Raw genomic sequence first — 20,608 nt, 5'->3', positions numbered from 1 at the left:
ATGTTCTAATAGAGCAAATGGATATAAGGCGTAGACAGCACTCAATGAGACAGATAAAAGATAATAGTGTGAGTGAGTGGTGCAGCTGGAGCAGGGGGGAGGGCCCTCAACCCTCCCAGGTAATACTAACAAAAGAAGTAGTTCCCAGCACTCAATGATAGAATAGTCTGATGATAAGCAAAAAATATGGAAATGTAATATGAAAACATATCATCACATTTGGCTATACATATGTAAGATGTGGGAGTAATTGTAAGAAGGAGGTAATAATTACTCTAGGTGCTAAATGACACCTATGTGGAAAGGGTACAAAGGGGGTTATAAGGGACAGGGGTAATGAGGGGAGGGAAAACAAAGGGAGGGGGGTGGTGGAAGGCAAATAATGGAGGGGGTGCAAATTAAAGGCAAATAGAGGGGGGCAACGTTTCGGGGATAAATGCCTTCTTCTGGCCCGTTCCCTAAGCTCTTTGAGACCACAGGTACTTCGCTCTCCCTTTATCCTAACCTCCAAAAAATGCAAAGATGAAAGGAACAGATGCAGCCACCAGGCTAACTATGGGAGTAAGCCCAAGTATACCAAAATGGGTATAGAAAATCACAGTGGCCCTGGTTGGGACACTAGGGAGTCTAGATGGACAAAGTCTAGCTGCCAAATGTGGAGTCCGGGTAACTGACCAGCTTCTAGCCAGATTCTAACACTCTGGTCAGAAAACAGCACCTACAGGAAAGTTAGTGCAAAAGCAATCTGGGCTATAGAGTAACCAGCTCATGATTTGATGATAACCACGAAACCACTGCTGTCAGCTGCGATGCGTCTGCTACCAATAGATGTATCACCGTCCTCACATTAGAAGAAGCTAGTATTTAAAGCAGCAATCCTTGTGGCTGTTTATTGCCCCATTTTTGTTTATTATTTTCCATGACAAGCAGTGGTTCTTCGGAGCTGTACCACATTCATTTTGGCTCCAGGGACCCCCTGCTTCCTTAGAGACTTACCTCCGTAGGGGTTGCCGGTAGCCGCGCCTCTCAGCTAGCAGGATTCATGTAATGGCGGAGTTTCAAAGTTCCCGTGCCCTGCGGGCCAATCGGAAGCCGTGATGTCATCCAGTTCGGCTTGATACACGCAAACTTTAAACTTTGCAAAGATAACGGCACTCCTTTTGGAGGTCGGTATGTCAGGAAGCTGGGGGTCCTTGGAGCTAAAATGAATGGTGTCCAGCTCTGAGACCCCCTGCTTTAAACCTATGTTATATATATATATATGTAACCCTTTTATCCCATCGGGGGGATGGGCGGTGCTCTCCTTCTGGGTTACTACAAGTGGTCTGGGTGCTGCAACCTGCTGGCAACAGGAGGGCTGAGGGCTCCGCGGTAGTGTGGGGAGAACCAGGACAGTGACAGGAGAGGGACAGATTACCTTTGTATCTCCAGATGGTGCAGTGCCTCCAGCCAGTAAGTATCCTCTGGGGTCTTCAGAGGATGGACCCCCACTGACACTCCTTCATGCAGAGACAGGAAGCCACACAGCAATGTTTTTCTGTATTTTATTTAGCAGACTCCATGATAAAGAAGCAGTAGCAGCATATCTCTCATGCAGTAATCATCATTCCTGCTCTCCTGCTTTCTGGGCCTAAGGTGTAGAATATCTCCTCCCTCCCCCTGGTAGCATGGGGAAGGGAGAGACAGTTTCTTCATCTGTTGTCTCCTCTCTTGCTCAGCTCACTCTCCTACTAAATGATCACTAACTGATCACTAACTGATCACTAACTGACACTAACTGATAATTTAGGAGGCATGTCCCAATTTGAACATCTCAGGGGAGTGTCTCTAACTCTGACTCTTTACAAGCCAGAGCCGGATACAGATTGGCCCACACACAGCAGGGGGCGTTCCAACCAATATCCACCCTTGAGATTGACAACCTCAGAGTTGCAAGGCCCGCCCTCGAATATCGCTACAACATTCAAGGCTGAAATACACATACAGGCCTAAAACTGGATTTAACCTTTCCACTGCCTGCACTAACAGGACTGACAGAGGAAAGGTCCAGAAACAGAAGTAACTGCTGGGAGGCTATGTCACATATAATAAATGTTGCAGCGGCACTCCAAAGGTAAGCATCAGCATGTCCCATAAAAAAATACAGTACAGTACTGAATAAGAATACAATACCGTTTTTACATGAGATCAGGAAACAGCACTCAAGTTTTGTGCCTTGTTTTGCCTTAATTCAAACTTTATACCCTCAAAACTTGAGTGCTGTTTCCTGATCTCGTGTAGAAACGGTATCGTGTGTATATATATATATATCATTTAAAAGCAAATGAATTGTTCCTTTAAGGTACCTACTGTATATGTTTGAGCAGTCACTTTCTCTTGATACACATTAGTCTAAATGAAGTAATCTTATTTGTTAACGCCTGAAAGAAATGGCTCTTTCTCTTTGTTTAGTTCTCCAAACTTTATCACGGTATGAAGCGGGCCTCAAACCCCCCACATATATTTGCCTCTGCAGATGCAGCTTATCAAGGAATGGTCACTTTTTGCAGAGATCAGGTAAAATTGTGCTGAGCGAGTGTTCCCTTACCAAATGCTTATTTATTTATTTTTGCATTATTTTGTAATGTATTAGAGATCCAGGGCAAGAGCAATTTTAAAGCAGAGGTGTGTGTTTTATTATATCGACGTTATTTGTGATATCAAGGACACAGCATTAAATGAAACTCATTGCTTCAGCAAAAGTAATTTTTACCATGTTTATAAGAAGGAATCTGCTTAGAACTCGGGAAGTTTTGTGCCAGACGACAGAAAATATAGCTTGTCTAGATAAATATAAGAAACTAGCACTACACACATTTCATATAATGTAATTGAACTGTAAGTGATTACATTTTTAGATTAATACTGTTGAGCGGGGCAATGAATTAAATAAAAAAACCTGACTGGGATAATTCTTGCAAAGAGGTTTAAGTTGATGTAATGATATGTAGATGCTTGTGAAATATATATATATATATATATATATATATATATATATATATATATATATATATATATATATATATATATATATATACTGTGTATGTATATATATATATATATATATATATATATATATATATATATATATATACACACGTGTATATGTGTATATGTGCATACGTGCATACATACAGTGCTTTATTTTTCTAGAAAAAAAAGGTGAGGAAACTCTGACGTGAGGATGGGACCGGGGGAGAAATTATTCTTGGACATGCGCAATAATATACACATTTCAAAATTGTTTAGAATCTGTTATTATTTTTGTAAATAATAATTATTACTTTGTAATTGTTTTATAAAACATATAAAAACATATTTTTTTAGATTATCACAATAATGCTATAACATTTACCACATAGTCTATGGAAAAAGGTACAGGAACTGAGTTCTATCGCGTTCCCTCTGGAAAATATATATATATATAAAATAATTGTTAGATAAATATAAATGCACACAGCTGTCCTAACACTTAAAACTATGCATTCAATTATAAAAACGATTTAACCCTTTGCGTGCCGTAGGCACTGTGGCAAAGCCCCTCCGGCACTTGGCGATCATGTGACGGCTCCTTGGGAGTGATCATGTGATCGCGTTGCCACTGATGATAGAAGAGAAGGAGTCTTCTTCTGGTCCTCAGACAGATCACGTTGAGTAAACTCCACAGAAGCGTAAACTGTGATCTCCACAAGAAAATTAGTCGATTGAATTTGGTGTATTTACTACGTCACGGGAGCCCAGGGGTTCCAGACCCCACGGCATAGTAAATGTGTCAAGAATTTATAATATGTTCTTGTATAGCGCTGCTAGTTTTACAGAGACATTTTGCAGACACAGTCCCTGCCCTGTGGAGCTTACAATCTGTGTTTTTGGTGCCTGAGGCACATGGAGATAAAGTGACTTGCCCAAGGTCACAAGGAGAAGACACCAGGAAATGAACCAGGCTTCAAACTCAGTGCCAGAGTCAGTGTCTTTACTCACTGAGCCGCTCCTTCTCACCCAAGGTTAAATAATCTAGTTATGACTTTAGTCAGGTATAGGGCTTGGGGTGAGATATTCACATATTTACCAGAGGTTCAATTTTGTGTAGACAATTTAAATCGGCATCAAACAAAATGTTACATTTACAGTTTATTTCCAGCAAAAATATGTAATAATCAATTATTTTTAAAATCATCACATCTGTGAAATGCAATGTGTATTGAATCATTGAAACTGAAAAACATTGTTTTTTAAATGCAGCCCATTTCCGTAATACATTTTCTGTAGCTGAGTTCACCCAATTGCATTCCTGGTAATTATTTACACCTCATTATTTCTGCTATATGTCAGTGCATTATCATCAGTGGAGAGAGTGGTGCGGGGAAGACAGAAAGTGCACATCTGATTGTTCAACATCTGACCTTCTTGGGAAAGGTATTGTCTGTTGCATAGTGTCAAGAGAAGAATAAAAAGCATATGTTCTGTATGTATAGTATCAAAGGAAATACTTTTAAAGTTCTAATTAAGTACAGATGTAGCAGATGCTATCCCACGATAACGCATGTTCAATTTGAACGCATTATTGTACAGTTTGCTATTGTTTTTGTGCGATATACAATGAAAACAGAGGGAGCGGTAAGGTGTAACCACATGATAATGGGAGCGAAACGTTTGGACATCATTTGATTAGATAGAAATATCTATTGGTAGCTCACCACATTAAGTGCTTTATGAAGCAAGAAGGCTCAACATTCTATTGCAGGGGATGGCAACTCCAGTCCTCGAGGGCAACCAACAGGTCAGTTTTTAAGGATATCCCTGCATCAGCACATGTGGCTCAATCAGTTACTCAGTCAGAATGAGTGGCCATTGATTAAGCCACCTGTGCTGATGCAGGGATATCCATGATATGGATAACCCTGTTGGTGGCCCTTGAGGACTGAAGCTGGCCTCCCATGTTCTATTGCATAGAACCCCAAGATGAAATATGCTTTGTAAATATGTACCAGTAATATTAGCCTCATTTTAGCCCCTTTCAGTGAAATAAGTGAGTATCATAGATTTTACTTATCTACACCTTTAACCTTTTGAGTGCACAACCCTGGGGTGCCAGACCCCCATGACTTAGTGGCTACGTTATGGGCCACTCAAGAGGTTAAAACATGAGAAAACATAAGCAATGCCATTGCAGAAACATACTGTATATTGTCAAAGATCCCTCTGATATGTATGTCTTCTATCAAGGCAAATAACCGTGCTTTGCGAGAGAAGATTCTTCAAGTGAACCCTTTGGTTGAAGCGTTTGGGAATGCGTGCACGGTGATCAATGACAATTCTAGCCGGTTTGGAAAATACCTTGAAATGATGTTTACACCTACGGGAGCTGTAATGGGTGCAAAGATTTCTGAATACCTCTTGGAAAAATCCAGAGTCATAAAACAGGCTGTGTAGGTGTACTAACAAGTTATTATTATTATTATTACTGTATAGTCTGCTTTCATTTGAGCCCCACTGGAAGTCATTTGACTGTGCAGAAGGGGTTACATCAATGAGATGTTGGTAATGCTTTGGGTCACTTAAATCATACTTACCTAAAACCTTCTCCTTGGTTCGGCGCTTAAGTATTTTAATGTGAGTCTTCATGTGGACTTAGACTTAGAGGAACCATGATTGCTGCAAGCAGATAGGCACAGGTTTCCCGAGTTTCAAACTACAAAAATCAATTGACATGGTAATATTGTTTACAGTGAAGTATGGGAGGCAGTTTATGTTAACTAAAACAGCACAACTCTAAGCTGCTTTCTGCTGCATAGTGAGTCAAAGATGTTATAGTTTTGCTACATTATTAAAGAGACAATCGAATGCAGCTGATTTTTTCGCCATCCACCCCCTTTCTCGCCTCTCCTCCCACATGCACGCGAGCGATGTCACTTCTGGAAATGGCTGCTGCCGCAGATCACTTGGTACCACAGGGCTACGTGGCTGAAGAAGTAGATCATTCCTATAGGTAGTAGGTCCGCTGCTCTCCTGGCAAAGTGCCCAACACGTTTCGTTCAAGAGGAACTTCCTCCTATAGGAATTATCTACTTCTCCAGCCTCGTAGCTCCGTAGTGCTAATGATCTGCGGTGGCCATTTCCAAAGTGACGTCTCTCTACTGCATGCGGGAGGAGAGACAAGAGAGGGAGTGGACGGCGTGAACTCCAGGATGTCTTTGAATACTTACATGAACCCTGGGTGTTCCTACTGCCCGTATTTCTCTTCCGTTCTGTAAGTGCATTCTATATTACCTTTACATGAGTATAAATATATTTTTCTTCTACAAAGATACTTACCTGCGAATTAGGTGCTGGTAGCTGCTCCACTCGGCTATCAGGATTCACAATATGTCAGCTCTTCTGATATTTCCTGCCCTGCGCACCAATAGGAAGCCATGACATAATCGGTGCGGCTTCCTATGGGCCCATGTGACGTGGGAACTTTAAACTTGAAATCCCTGCATGCTGATCTGGAGCAGCTACCGGCACCTAGTTTGGAGGTAAGAATCTCAGAAGTAGGGGGTCCCTGGAGCTTAAATTAATGGGGTCCACCTCCCGAGACCGCCTGCTTCAACTCTACATTAGGAGAACAAACACGTTAAAAAAAAAAAAAAAGAAAAGCGCCGGCTTGTATTACTGCATTTAAGAAAAATAGGCTGCAACTTTAACTAAATAACTCTCACAATATTATACATACAGGCAGTCCTCAGTTATCCGACACAATGCGTTACTCAAAATGGCGTTGTAAAGCGAAACGTTATAAAGCGAAACACGTTTTCCCACAGGAACACTGTTTAAATGAAAGGTTCCGTTCCTGAAGGCATTTTTAACACTAAAATACACCAAATATTTTATGCAGGCAATAAGATATGCAGCAGACACATAAATTATATAGTGCATATACTGTATTATATATATAATATAACATAATAAATAATATATTATATAGTATAATATAATATTATATAATATTATATATATATATATACGCTCTTACGACGCTTTGCAATGTTGTTTATGTGAATGTGTATATATATATATATACACACACACAACGTTGCAAAGCGTCGTAGGAGCGTTGGATAAGCCATTTTGGCGTTGTGAAAATGAATATAGGTGTGCATTGCACAGCGTTGGATAAGCCATTCGTTGTAAAGCGAAGCGTTGTAAAACGGGGACTGCCTGTATTTACAAAAAACAACAAGGCAACATTTTACATTTCTACAGCTCTTGTTCGCCCTTATAAAGGCACTTAACCTTTTTGGAAAGCCTTGAATTAAAACATTGTAACTAAGCACCAAAAGTAGTTTCCAAACGTTGTTTCTTGAGTCTGATGTCCCGTGGATGTAATGTATTATCAAAGTCTTCATGTACATAATGCACTTATAGGCGTGTTGTGCTGTATATTGTTTTTAATGTAAAGCACATATTTCATTCAATCAATTGTCTTCTTCATAGCATAGCATTTGTGGATAGTAAAGAAATTAGGTATCAAGCATCAGGTCGCACTTTCCCCCCTCCATGTTTCTCACCATTTTTTTTAAAACCTGGCTTCTTTGAAACGGCAAATATTTAATTCTAGAACAAGATGTGTTAGTGTTAGGCAGTGACAGGGAGACACTGGTGCCTTAGATCAGGGGTGGGCAACTCCAGTCCTCAAGAGCCACCAACAGGTCAGGTTTTCAGGTTATCCCGGCTTTAACACAGATGACTCAATCAACGACTGAGCCACTGATTGAGCCACCTGTGCTGAAGCAGGGATATTCGGAAACCCTGACCTGTTGGTGGCCCTCGAGGACTGGAGTTGCCCACCCCTGTAATTAGATATGCAGCACAATGGATGTTCTTCAATAATGTGTTGCACCACACATTGTAAATCCATAGAAGGCTCAGTGTGTGTGTGGTACAGCTACTGCTATTTAGTTAAAATCCTCTAGTGTGTGTTGTTATAAACATCATTTTCTGTTTTCTGCAGTGGTGAGAAAAATTTCCACATATTTTATTATATTTACGCTGGACTACACCATCATAAGAAGCTTTCTGAATATAGCCTCCCAGAAAAAAAGCCTCCTAGGTAACATGTATTTTTTTTGGGGGGGGGGGGGTGAGGGGGAAAAAAATAATATTTCACATAAATATTACTGATTTTTTTTGTTCTAGTCCAAATGAATCCTTTGTTTGTTATAGATATATTGACAGTGAACATGGCACTGTCATGCATGATATTATTACCACAGAATCTTATAGGAGACAGTTTGCAGCCATTCAGCATTGCTTTAGGATTATAGGATTCACTAATGAGGTACGTACATTGTTTTAGCTGTATAGCATGTTACATTCGTTTTTATTTAAACGTTTGTAGAGTGGTAAAGACTATTCATTTGGATAATAATATTTTGGAAGCTATACATAAACCTCTCAGATGTCGAATTTTGTCCTGGTAGAAAAGAAAACAAAATGGCGGGCCCTAGAAACATAGAAATAAATATTTGGTCCGTCATGTCTTTCTATCTCCCCTACTAGTTCCTTTCCTGAATAGGCCAGAAAGCAATGTGGTGAGGTGCTACATAGAAAAATAGGATGATACGTTATACAGTATTATATGGTGCATCATTTAAATGTATTCTTACACAGTGCCATCTTTGTCTCTTTCTCTATGTAGTTGAAACACCCATTTGTGTAACATACTGCATGTACATCTATCAAATTAAAAACATGTTTCTCTTAGATTTGAAGCAAACAGTGAAGAACATTACAGTAAACTGCTGATGCCCTGTCTGATTAGTAAATATAGAAATGTAGAAATGAACATTATATAAAGACCACCAGGCTCACACATTATTGGCCATAGTACTTACACTGTTGTATGTATCCTGCAAGTAATTTAAGAATAGTTACTGTTTATTGTCCATGTCTCAAAGGTGTAAAATAAGTGTATACAAGCGCTAGTGCAACAATTGTAAACAAACAGGAGAAACAAAACCTGAGATACAGTCCTAGAGGGTAGGTAGTCCTGGAGCTGCCGTAGAAGGTTAATCTGGGATCTTCCAACCAGATATGCAAGATATGGATAGAAAAACCTCTTATGGCGCTGAGGGTAGGTGGCTGGAACAAGAGTCTTGTGCTGAGGTTTCTATTAGATAAGCTCAGAGAGGGAGACAAGAGAAATACAAACAACACAATAGTGTATTATCCTTTAGATAATATAAGACATGTAGATGGAAAATGGAGCATTTATTAGTTAAAACAATTGTGACTACAATTGAAGTAAAACATGAACTGTAAAATGAACAGTGGATGATCTTCTGTTAATAAAAGAAATAGGGGCTTCCCAGCACTTGGGCAGAAAGAAGCCTTGCTGCTCCACCAGAGGTAAAACTGAAATCCTACTCGCCCTAATCAACAACACCGCGTGAATTTCGCGCGTCTCCTCCGCTGACGTCGAAACGCGTAGGAAGGTATTGTGGTCATCCAGGGACACCGTAGCTGAGTCAATCTGGCGGTGACGTCAGCGGAGGAGACGCGCGAAATTCACGCGGTGTTGTTGATTACACGAGTATTCCTGAAATCTCCCCGCACGCTTCCAGCAGACGTCCGGTACCCCACAGCAGACGGCCACCCCTGGCTTAAGACCCCGTACCAATGCACATTTCCTACTCCAGGACGGTGAGTAGGATTTCAGTTTTACCTCTGGTGGAGCAGCAAGGCTTCTCTCTGCTCAAGTGCTGGGAAGCCCCTATTTCTTTTATTAACAGAAGATCATCCACTGTTCATTTTACAGTTCATGTTTTACTTCAATTGTAGTCACAATTGTTTTAACTAATAAATGCTCCATTTTCCATCTACATGTCTTATATTGTCTAAAGGATAATACACTATTGTGTTGTTTGTATTTCTCTTGTCTCCCTCTCTGAGCTTATCTAATAGAAACCTCAGCACAAGACTCTTGTTCCAGCCACCTACCCTCAGCGCCATAAGAGGTTTTTCTATCCATATTATTGTCCATGTCTGCAGGTCTCTTATTCCCAGTAACATGATTTAATGTCATTTACAGGAAGTTTATTCAGTGTACAGAATCCTGGCTGGAATACTAAATACTGGAAACATTGAATTTACTGCTATTTCTTCAAAACACCAGACGGACAAGAGTGAAGTTCCGAATGGAGAAGCGTTAGAGAATGGTACAGTGAAATTACAGTTCTGAATATATAATTTGTAATGTACTATTTATTCATTTAGGATAGGATACTGTACTTCTAAAACCAATCCGTTATTGATGATATCTTAATTATCTCAAATTTTACATTCAAATCTTACGGCTTTATTCTGAATTTTCCCACTTTTCAAAGACGTTTAAAGGATCTGTTCCAATGTTATCAAGTGTATGCAATAGGTCCAGTTACTTAGTCCAACCTTATTTGTTTTAAAAAAAACATTTTTACTTTGATTTTATCATTATAATTTTGAAGATTGCATTTACAGAATAAATTGATGTAAAAAAAATAACGTGAAGTTTTTTTTTTTTTTAAATAAAATGGCCATCATTGTGTCTTTTGTTAGCATTGCTTTGTAACCGTTCCATTTATTTTCCACCTTTATATCTATTGCTACTTTCCAAACTAAAGATGTCTTATTCTTTCCAGTATTGCTAAACGTATATTTTTTTAATCGAAAACCAAAATTTTCTTAGGAAAATCCCACACAAAACCACGAATGTTGCCGTATTGGAAAATACAAGACAGAGACTAACAGGTTATCAGTGTCAATACTGATTGCTGTGCTTTTATACAGGAAAGTGGCAGGTTTCATTCCCCAGGAGGGAGGCAGTTATGTGAAGCAATGAGCTGTATAAGAAATGCTGTTGTGTTGTTGCTTTATTTGCAGCTGCTGCCCTTCTCAGTATCGGTGCAGAAGAGCTTCAAGAAGCGCTCACCTCACACTGTGTGGTAACAAGAGGGGAGACAATTATCCGGACAAACACCGTGGACAAAGCTGCTGATGTCCGTGATGCGATGTCCAAAGCTCTCTATGGCAGACTTTTTAGCTGGATTGTTAACCGTATTAATACACTTCTCCAACCCGACAAAAATATATGGCAAGTAATACATACTGTATCTGGATGTGTGTTAATGATTTTTCAACTTAAGGCAACACATACAGTAGGTCTATATACAATATGCTGTGAAGACGCTTACCCAGGTTGGAGAAGGGATCATCTCCATTCAAAAGAACAACATATTGAATAAGAGCCTAACAAGGGGTTTGATTAGTGTTACTTGCTTGAATTTTTCAGTGCTTGAGATTAAGATGTAGGTTCTCTGGGGGTTTAGCGCCTAGTTATCATGCGGCCAAAATAAACCACAAGATAACATTTTGTTAGAGAACAATAAAGCTTCTACAACACTACCATTTTTATAGAGCAAAGTCTCCCAACTCCACCATGGGAAGATGATCATTTATTAGAGAATTAGAATATATGTTCACATCATAAAGTGGTAATGCTGCTTTTTCAGGAGCTTATACTGTAGGACCCCGTGTGTGGGGGATTTTCTTTTGACATATCATGCCTAAGGCATGCTGAAAAATAACTCCCTTACAGGTAAGAAGTACAATCTCGCCTTTACACATTTCTGTTTCCAATTTTGAGTTGCGATGTAGACATTAATTTGAGTTAAATGATGTTAAATTATTAAAAGATATTCTAAAATGTTCTTCCAACAAAACAGTTTGGCGTTTGAAGTCTTTTCTATGACTTAATTAGTTCGAAGGTGCTTGGCTAGTTACGTGACAGTACTATTATATTATAATATCATTAAGTTTAATGAGTTTAATGGATAAAAAAAAGTATGTGCAGCATAAACCAGAAACAATCCAGAGTATATCCCCATCTGCTTAGGTTCAAGTATTTCTCCTAATTATAGTCTTCACTTAATATCATCTACGATAATTTATTTCCATTGCCTTATTTCTTTTTGTTTCCACATAGCAATGCTGACAGTGGAATGAATGTTGGTATTCTAGATATTTTTGGATTTGAGAACTTCAAAAGAAATTCTTTCGAACAGCTTTGCATAAACATCGCCAATGAGCAGATCCAGTTTTATTTCAACCAGCATATATTTGCGCTTGAGCAGGTAAAGTTGCAATTCTATCATTTAACAAACTCTGCAACCTCTCATAATAAATCTATTCAACCATTTTTACTTGCAGACAGAAAAGAGCATAGAATCATATCGTTCCCATCACACTGGTGCTTGAAAGTTCTGTACAGTTGCTGCTGTTCTGCCTAGTAACAGGCTGCAATTGGTTGTTAGCTGGGATTCCTGGTCAAGGGGAACTGTAGCAGTTTGGGGGTTACCAGGTCACAGAGTAGGACTGCCAGAGCAACACTGTAGCTGTGATTACTCTGCTTGTGACTGCTGCCATTTGTAATAAGTTTTCACTGAGTTTAATTCCAAGCTTGCATCTCTCTCTGCTGTCTGCACCGCTCCGGTGAATACACAGACTTCTATGTAACAAAATACATACTGTAATACACAGACACTAATGTAACCTGTTCTATCCTAAAGGGGGTAATTCTATATTGTCCAAAGCGGCCGTTCAAGATGTTTTTGGCTGAAAATCCATATTGACGTAAATGGGGATATTTGCCTGAAGACAGCCCGAACGGCCGCTTCTGGCCATATCGAATTGCCCCCTAAATGTGCAATACCCTAAAAATGTACTTCTGAACAATCCACAGTATATAAAAGTGCTTAAATAACTGTTCAGCACTCACTCTGCCTTAGATTGAAATGTAATAACCAATAATCAAGAAGCAGAAAATAATGACATCCTAGGAGACTGGCAAATACAATTCGATGCCTCAGTAGTGCTATATCATAAATAAAAAAAGGGGAACACCTTGATCGAGAACATACAATGCTCCGCAAAGGGGCAGCATAAACACCAATGTGTTTTTTTTTTTTTACATTTAGTGTCACTTATTAGACTTTTAAAGTTTTAACAGTGGTATATATTAAAGTGGTTTCTACATTGCGTACATTTACGTTTGGCAAACTAAAGTAAAATCCAGCAAGCACAGTAAAATCCAAATAGAAAAAATGCTGCGGGCGGTGCACTGCTAGCCAAAAAGTGATCCGCACGCAATTAATGAAAAATGCCAAATTTATTGATCAAAAACAGATGTACGCATGCCAAAAGCGCACACTAGAGTGCACGTTTGGCATGTGTACATCTGTTTTTGATCAATACATTTGGCATTTTTTATTAATTGAGTTTGGATCACTTTTTGGCTAGCAGTGCCTCGCAGCATTTTTTCTATCTTCACTTACAATGGCTGGAGCACGCGGACGGTTTCATGGCTGCAACTTCCCTGGTGGCATCTTCTAAGTGAGTACTCCCGCAGTGCCCAGGGTCCCGGTTTCAGTGTGACACCAGGTTTAGCGGAGGTAGCGGTTGCAGAGGGTGGGATCGTATCGGGTGTTTACCTATGGTTGGTGTCCGACACCTCCATTGCCTTGTTCCGCTATATTCACCCCTCTTCCTGCTTGCATGTCCACATTTATGATAGACTGGGGAATCAGGACTTATGACAGCCTGACCGAATGGAAGACAACGTGCTTTTTATGTAAATGGAAATCTCTTTATTCGTGTGAATTTCTCTCCCACAGATAGAATATCAGAGTGAAGGAATAGATGCTGCACTGGTGAAGTATGAGGACAATCGTCCACTCTTAGACACCTTTCTTCAGAAACCAATGGGTCTTCTATCTCTGCTAGATGAAGAAAGCAGATTTCCTCAAGCAACAGACCAAACTTTAGTTGGTAGGAAAACGTGGGATTTCTTTAACATTTAGGAAATGCTGTTCTCCTTTATTAACAAAATGAACATATGATTTCAGACTTTCTTTTTGGCATACTATTATCATCATAAAATGGAACCTCTTGTCCTTTCTTCCCATACTATAAATAAAGTAACTGAGACATGTTCTATAAAATAGCTATGATGAGCATTATCGGTATTTCTCAAGCATGGCAAAGGTTTGGAACCTGTGGTGCATGACCCTCCCTAAGATTTATCATGAAATCATACAGTATCATAAATGCATGGGTTTCACATAATTTTATACTATATCAGAGCTGTCAAACATAAGGACCCTTCTGTCTGGCCAACAGACCAGAATCGGCCGTACCGGCATATGAGAAGAGAGCTGGTGTGGGGAAGGGGGCCTGTGCTGCTCCCGCACTTGACTGCAGCAGGAGCTCTCGCGAGGCTCGCCGGGTCAATAGGAGTGCCCGGTTAGCTTTTGTGTGAAGTCCTGCTGCAGTCAAGTGCGGGAGCACAGGCCCCTCCCCCACACCAGCACAGGCCCCTCCCCCACACAGCACAGGCCCCTCCCCCCACACAGCACAGACCCTCCCCCCACACAGCACAGGCCGCCCTGCCACACACCTCTCTCGTCACGATGATATTAAAGGAGCAATTCATGGAGCCTTTTTGTTTTTTACATGTTTTTTTACAGTTTGAAGCAGGGGGTCTCCGGAGTTGAACTCCATTCATTTCAGCTTTGAGGACCCGCTGCTACCTGAGACACAGACCTCTCTGTATGAGGTGCCGTTATTTCTATGAGGTTTAAAGCACCCGCGTCACGCGGGCTAATAGGAAGCCGAACCGGATGATGTCACGGTCTCCTATTAGCTCGCAGGACGCAGGAGTTTTAAAAAGCAGCAATTACATGAACCAAGCTAGCAGCTAACCGAGGGGAGGGGCTACCATAACCCCCTACAGAGGTAAGTATCTCCGGAAGCAGGGGGTCCCCAGAGCTGAAATGAATGGGGTTCAGCTCCGGAGAGCCCATGCTTTAATCCTATTTTTAAAAAAATGAATGATTGCCGCTTTAAGAGTGTGAGGTGGGATATGAAGAGTGTGAGGTGGGATATGAAGAGTATGAGGGGGGATCTGAAATACGTTTGATACCCCTGACTTATATTCACTTAGTTCAGTTAAATTGGCAATATTTAACGCCATACTCACAAATAATATTATATGTGCACAATAACCGAAATGTTATTTATCTCATTTCAATATGGCTTTTTAGCGGTAATACAGGAGAATTGCTATAGTCCGTCACTATCACAATTTCCTGAATAAGTGTAAGTAAAATAATAATAATTGTTTTCTCTTGTATAGCACTAACAGCGCTGTACATAGAATTTTTGTGGGCGCGATGAGCTTACAATCTATATGTTTGGTGCCTGAAGCACAGGGAGATAAAGGGACTTGCCTAAGGTCACAAGGAGCCGACACTGGAAATTGAACCAGGCTTCAAACTCAGTGCCAAATGTTTACACAATAAGTTTTATCATCTGCAAATTGTCTCTGTAAAGCACTATACAAGAACAAGAAGAGTTGACATAAGATTCGGGATATAATAGACTTAAGGGTGAGGATCAGACTTATTGGCTGTTAACCCATAATTCTGAATTTCCTAACGCATATTACATTTAAGGGAAACACCATATTTTTTAAATGCATATTAGAGATATTTAATACTTAACCAACAAAAAACAGGGAAATGAATTAAGGAAACAAAACTGGAAACTGCCGACACTATTTATCCTGCACTCTACCTCCCCTCATAATCCCAGACCTCTTTACTCATCCTCACCCAAGAGAGACAATCATAGCTGGATTTCCAAAAGGTCCTGATGCAATGTAAATAACCCCAGTTATTCATCAGCGTATTGCCACTGAAGTAATGGAAGATTTCCACATGTACTGTAAATCTGGCAATAATTTTGTCCCAGTACGTGCCTGGAGTAACAGTTTGCTGTCACCTCCAATGGCTTTATCATGGATCCTTACACTTAAATGCTGGTATTTTAGACTTTATAAATATTTTAAGGCTCAAACATAATGTGTATCTTCCTACGTTCTTACCAACCAAATAAACCAAAACAAGGGCTCCAGCACACACTGATTAATAGAGAAAACGAAAGAGTCACGGAATAAGCAAAAAATGTAATAGCGGTAATAATTGAACAATAGACTTCACACAAATATGGAAATAATACACGACTATAAATGCAGAATATATGGATCTTAAAAAGCACATGAGTAGGGGGGAGAGACACAGGGAAGGGGATTGTTTATTCACTTCCTACATACTTGTTGATTTCTACCTTTTCAATATCAAATTGTGTGATTTAACTCAAAAACCCATTTTTTTCTGCAGATAAATTTGAAGATAATCTGAGATGCAAATACTTTTGGAGACCAAAACGTGTTGAACTTTGTTTTGGGATTCAGCATTATGCTGGAAAGGTAATAAAATGTCTCTATTTAATGTCTGTGTTTCTGAATATCCGCTAATAATGTAGTTAAATAGTAAGCACTTGTAATGTTTACATTTGAAGATATATGATAAGATATTTAATGAGTAACCGTAGACATGGGAAGGTAGTGGGATTTCTGTGAGATTACACATAGGAAAGAACAAAACCCATGATGCTTTGTACCTACTTAGGACATCTTTCAATATGCTTCCCTGTGTAGGAAAATATTCTCATCCCATCCATTTCAAAGGAGCTGAACTCTTCTCTAACATGGGGAAAAAAGCTACATAGTATATTGACTAAAGCTCTTAAAGTAGCAGTCCAAGCTGCTGTTTAATTTTTTTTCTTTAGTAAATTAGTAATTAGCTAAGTTACCGATCGATCTTTTCTCCTGTGATCGATCGGGGAAGATTCGGCTCGGGGGTTCACTAAATGGCAGTGTAGATAATGGAAGCAGGCACACGTTCTTATGCAGAAAATATTTAATGTGCCACTAAAAGGTCCAACGTTTCGGCAGAAAACTGCCTTTATCAAGGAGAGGGTATTCCTGTATTCTTCTGGGATGTCTGGACCTCCCTGGACCCGGTGCACCGGCAGATAAGTACCCCCCTCCAGCACCATACTGCAGTGTGCATATACTTCTCTCTATGACTGTTCACTAAATGGCAGTCAGTGCTGCAGAAGAGGACCAAAGATGCAAAGCTCTGTGGGGAAGATCATGTGACCAGGCTGTCACTAGAGACAATTGGAGCACTGCTAGAGAGAGGGCTGGGCTCAAAAGGGGTGTGCCAGAGTCTGTTTCAGAAAATGAAGGGGATGTGACTTTGTAAATGGTTGCTATAGAAACAAACAAATGCTTGTTACATTAAAATACATTAAAAATGTAATTCAGAGTTGTTTTAAAAAAAATGTTACAAGTATTTTCTCATAGTACAGAACTGATTTATTTAAAAAAAAAAAAAAAACACATGTATGATATTGCTTGGACTGCAGCTTTAAGAAGAGATGCACACTTCAAGTCAATGCCAGTAAACATGGGATTGAGATCTCATACCCCTTCAGAGTTTAGTGAATTTGCCCTTAAAACATTTATTCAATGTGCCACAAAGATCAAAAAATGTTGCTACAAAACTGTAAAATCAACTATATGGTAATAGTGTAATACTATTATATTGTGCTTTGAAAATATAATAAAATATACAGTATTTATAAGTAGATTAACTTCTTCCTTGCCAGGGGCGCGCACTGACAGTGAAGAAGAGGTTACTGTTTTTGTTTTCACCAATAACGAATTGTGGTATCTATATATATTTAAAGCCGGTGTAATAATTTTCTTGCCCTTCCTCCCATAGGTTCTTTATGATGCCTATGGGTTTCTTGAGAAGAACAGAGATACTCTCCCAGCTGACATTGTAGTGGTGCTGAGAACATCAGAAAATAAACTTCTACAGCAGCTGTTCTCAAGTCCATTGACCAAAACAGGTAATTGACTTGCTGAATCTCATTGGCATAGAAGTGCATCCATGTGCAAGCAGAAACGAGCTGTTAACCAGCAGGGTACAGAAGCCCCATTATATACTATTATAGAGATACTTTTGCAATATGGTGCTTCGTTTATATAAACGTCACTGTGGAGTAGAATTATAGAATGGCACTGCCAAATCTCATTAACAGTTATTTTTCTATATACATCGCTATACCTTCGTCAGTGACCATAAAGAGTGGGTAACGGAGCTTCAATGGAAGATTTCTATGCATAGAGACTATTTTGCTCAAAGAGGTATCTGAATGGAATTGTGGGGAAACATCTTGCTGGGAGTAATGTGGGTAACATCCCAAGAGAAGATAAGGGTTTCTGTATGATGCCATGCAGCTTGTTCAATGGGTCTCATATTCACTGGCTGGCTGAATAACAATGCCCCTCTGCCTGAGAGTGCTCTAGGAGATTTGGTCGCAGCCAAACCCCTTAAAATAACCCCATACTCTAATCAGTAAAACTTACCTTAGAAGCGGTTCCAGCGGCGCATCGGCTGCAAAATATCGCGTTGGGAGCTTTTCCCTTTTTTTTTTTTCAGCATGAATGTAGATGGGATTATCATGGCCTCCACAAGTGTTAGTAAAATCTGCAGATCAGCCTATATTTTGTGTATGTTTTCCAACGATAGAATCTTCTGTGTCTCGGGATGCTGATAGAATCTTGGCCAGCCTGTGAGAGAGAGGGTACCAGTGTTGGGTCTGACACTTAACTGTAAAATCACTTGATCTAAATTAAAGACAGCATCAGCTGCCTTAACCCTTTCCCTACCATCCTCTAGAGGGTAAGCTCTCACGAGCAGGGCCCTCATTACCTCTTTGTATCTGTTTGTGCATGTTTGTCCTCACTTGTATGTACCTGTTTATGTAGTATACATATAGATGATAATAATTGAGGCTCTTAACGCGCTAGAAAACAATGTGGATAGCCAAGGATTTCATTTCAATCAGGGGACAAAAATAAAGCAAATACAACTTTAAATGAGTAAATAACTTTAACTAGTAGTCGGATTCCAATAACATACATCACTTTAATGCATTTTGATGCCGAGTTCATAGCGCTAAATAAAATTCTTTCCCTATAGGAGATTAGTAACATTAAAAAAAATCACTCGCAATTAAAATTTCCTGGTCTGTCATCTTTGTTTTATAATATAGAAATGTTCATTGAGTGTCATACTTTGGAACTTTGAGAGTTTTCTTTGGCATACAGTACATATTGCACATTAAAATGGCACGTACAAGAGAAAATGGACAGCGCTTTTTTTCTGGGTAATTTGCTAGATTTCTTTAACTAAACAAAGATTGTACACAAAGAAGAAAAATATAAATGTGAGAATAATGTACAGTAATCACACAGATGGATTTGCATATATTTATAGCTACATATTTTATTCCCTGTAGGTGGTGCTATTGGCCTCTTGGCTATTTTTGCTATAAAATGTATAGCAATTGTGAGCTTTATCTGATTATAACTGCATACCCGTTGTTGATTGTTTTTGTTCCATGGCCTTTGGCAGTCTTTTTTTTTTTTAAATGTAGATTTCGACTCACACCAAGATGATAAAGACACCGTTATCTGTTGATAAGCGATATTGTTACATGCCACCATGTCTCACTTTGTGATTTAGCCTTGTTTTATCGGAATTTGATCTTAGAAGGTGTGCTCATTTGCATGTCATTACCCAGAATTCCCGGCTGCAATGGAAGCTAAGAGATCATCGGGAAAGGCAGGGTTCCAGACTTGTCCGAGACGTGTGAATGTGCTCGCAAGTGGTATTTTTAATTTGCTGTTCTTAGAAGGTTAAAATGTGTAAAAGCGGAAAAATGTTAAATGTATGCACATGCTTTGCATTTGCTCCAAATTCAATGTAGTTCCACTTTAACATTAAATACGTTATTTCAATATCTAATAAGTATCCATTCTAGATCATACAGTAGAAGCATAGAATCAGACTGCCATAGTGTAAGATGTTTAATATTGTTGTAATGTGTTTCCCCCACCCTCTGGGAGATTCTACCATTACTGGTCATGTGCTGCATGATACCTGCTGGTAACAGGAGTGCTGAGCTGTCCGCCGGTGGTAGTGGGGACACAGGATCAGGTTTCTGGGCTGCATTACCCACACAGTTCTCGTGCAGTGCCTCCATCTGCTGTAGGCTCCAGATAGGCGAAGATGATCTCCTACAGTAGAACTAACACCACCCCCCCCCCAGTAAGATCACACACTAGGCGAGAGTATAACAAACAGGAACGGTTCATTCTCTTGGTCTGTGCAGTACAGGTACAAGGCAGGTCTCTGCCCACTGCAGTCTCTGGGATGGCCAATTTTAGGATGGTCCCTGGACTACCACTACAGGTTAGGGCCCCTGCAGCTGTCCTGGCTCTTCCTTGCCCTCTAGAAGGACCATAGGCAGTGTTCGACAATCCTATACATTTACACGTCCGGGGCGGGTGGATTTAACCCCCGGGCGAGTAAATATTGACCCAAGCAGAACACGTGTTTGTTTTTTTAAATTTCCCCCCGCTCGCGCTAAATTTCCCTGCTCGCGCTGAAAAAAAACCTCCCTACCTGACAGCTGATTGGCGCACGCTCCCAGGCTTTGCGGGGCGCGCGGCCAGGCTCTATATGAGCCCGCCCCCAACGAGCGGCCATTCTTTCAGGCCGGGGATCTGTTG

The 20,608-nt window shown here is 40.0% G+C and overlaps 1 protein-coding gene across 8 annotated transcripts in view; it reads left to right on the top strand.

Moving 5' to 3' along the window:
• MYO3B (myosin IIIB) overlaps positions 1–20,608 on the top strand; it is a 410,453-nt gene that overhangs the window by 210,253 nt on the left and 179,592 nt on the right. For all 8 annotated transcript variants that reach the window (XM_075609095.1, XM_075609097.1, XM_075609096.1 and 5 more), the window contains 11 exons: positions 2,452–2,556; positions 4,372–4,455; positions 5,266–5,468; positions 8,033–8,131; positions 8,245–8,359; positions 10,112–10,238; positions 10,942–11,152; positions 12,044–12,191; positions 13,731–13,884; positions 16,296–16,384; positions 17,748–17,877. In XM_075609095.1, the coding sequence (XP_075465210.1) occupies positions 2,452–2,556; positions 4,372–4,455; positions 5,266–5,468; positions 8,033–8,131; positions 8,245–8,359; positions 10,112–10,238; positions 10,942–11,152; positions 12,044–12,191; positions 13,731–13,884; positions 16,296–16,384; positions 17,748–17,877 (1,465 nt within the window). The remainder of the gene's footprint in view (positions 1–2,451; positions 2,557–4,371; positions 4,456–5,265; positions 5,469–8,032; positions 8,132–8,244; positions 8,360–10,111; positions 10,239–10,941; positions 11,153–12,043; positions 12,192–13,730; positions 13,885–16,295; positions 16,385–17,747; positions 17,878–20,608) is intronic.

This window comes from Ascaphus truei, chromosome 7 (genome assembly GCF_040206685.1).
Source record: "Ascaphus truei isolate aAscTru1 chromosome 7, aAscTru1.hap1, whole genome shotgun sequence".
Classification (NCBI taxonomy): domain Eukaryota; kingdom Metazoa; phylum Chordata; class Amphibia; order Anura; family Ascaphidae; genus Ascaphus; species Ascaphus truei.
Note: the sequence above shows the minus strand (reverse complement) of the source record. Positions and strands in the feature narration are given on the sequence as shown.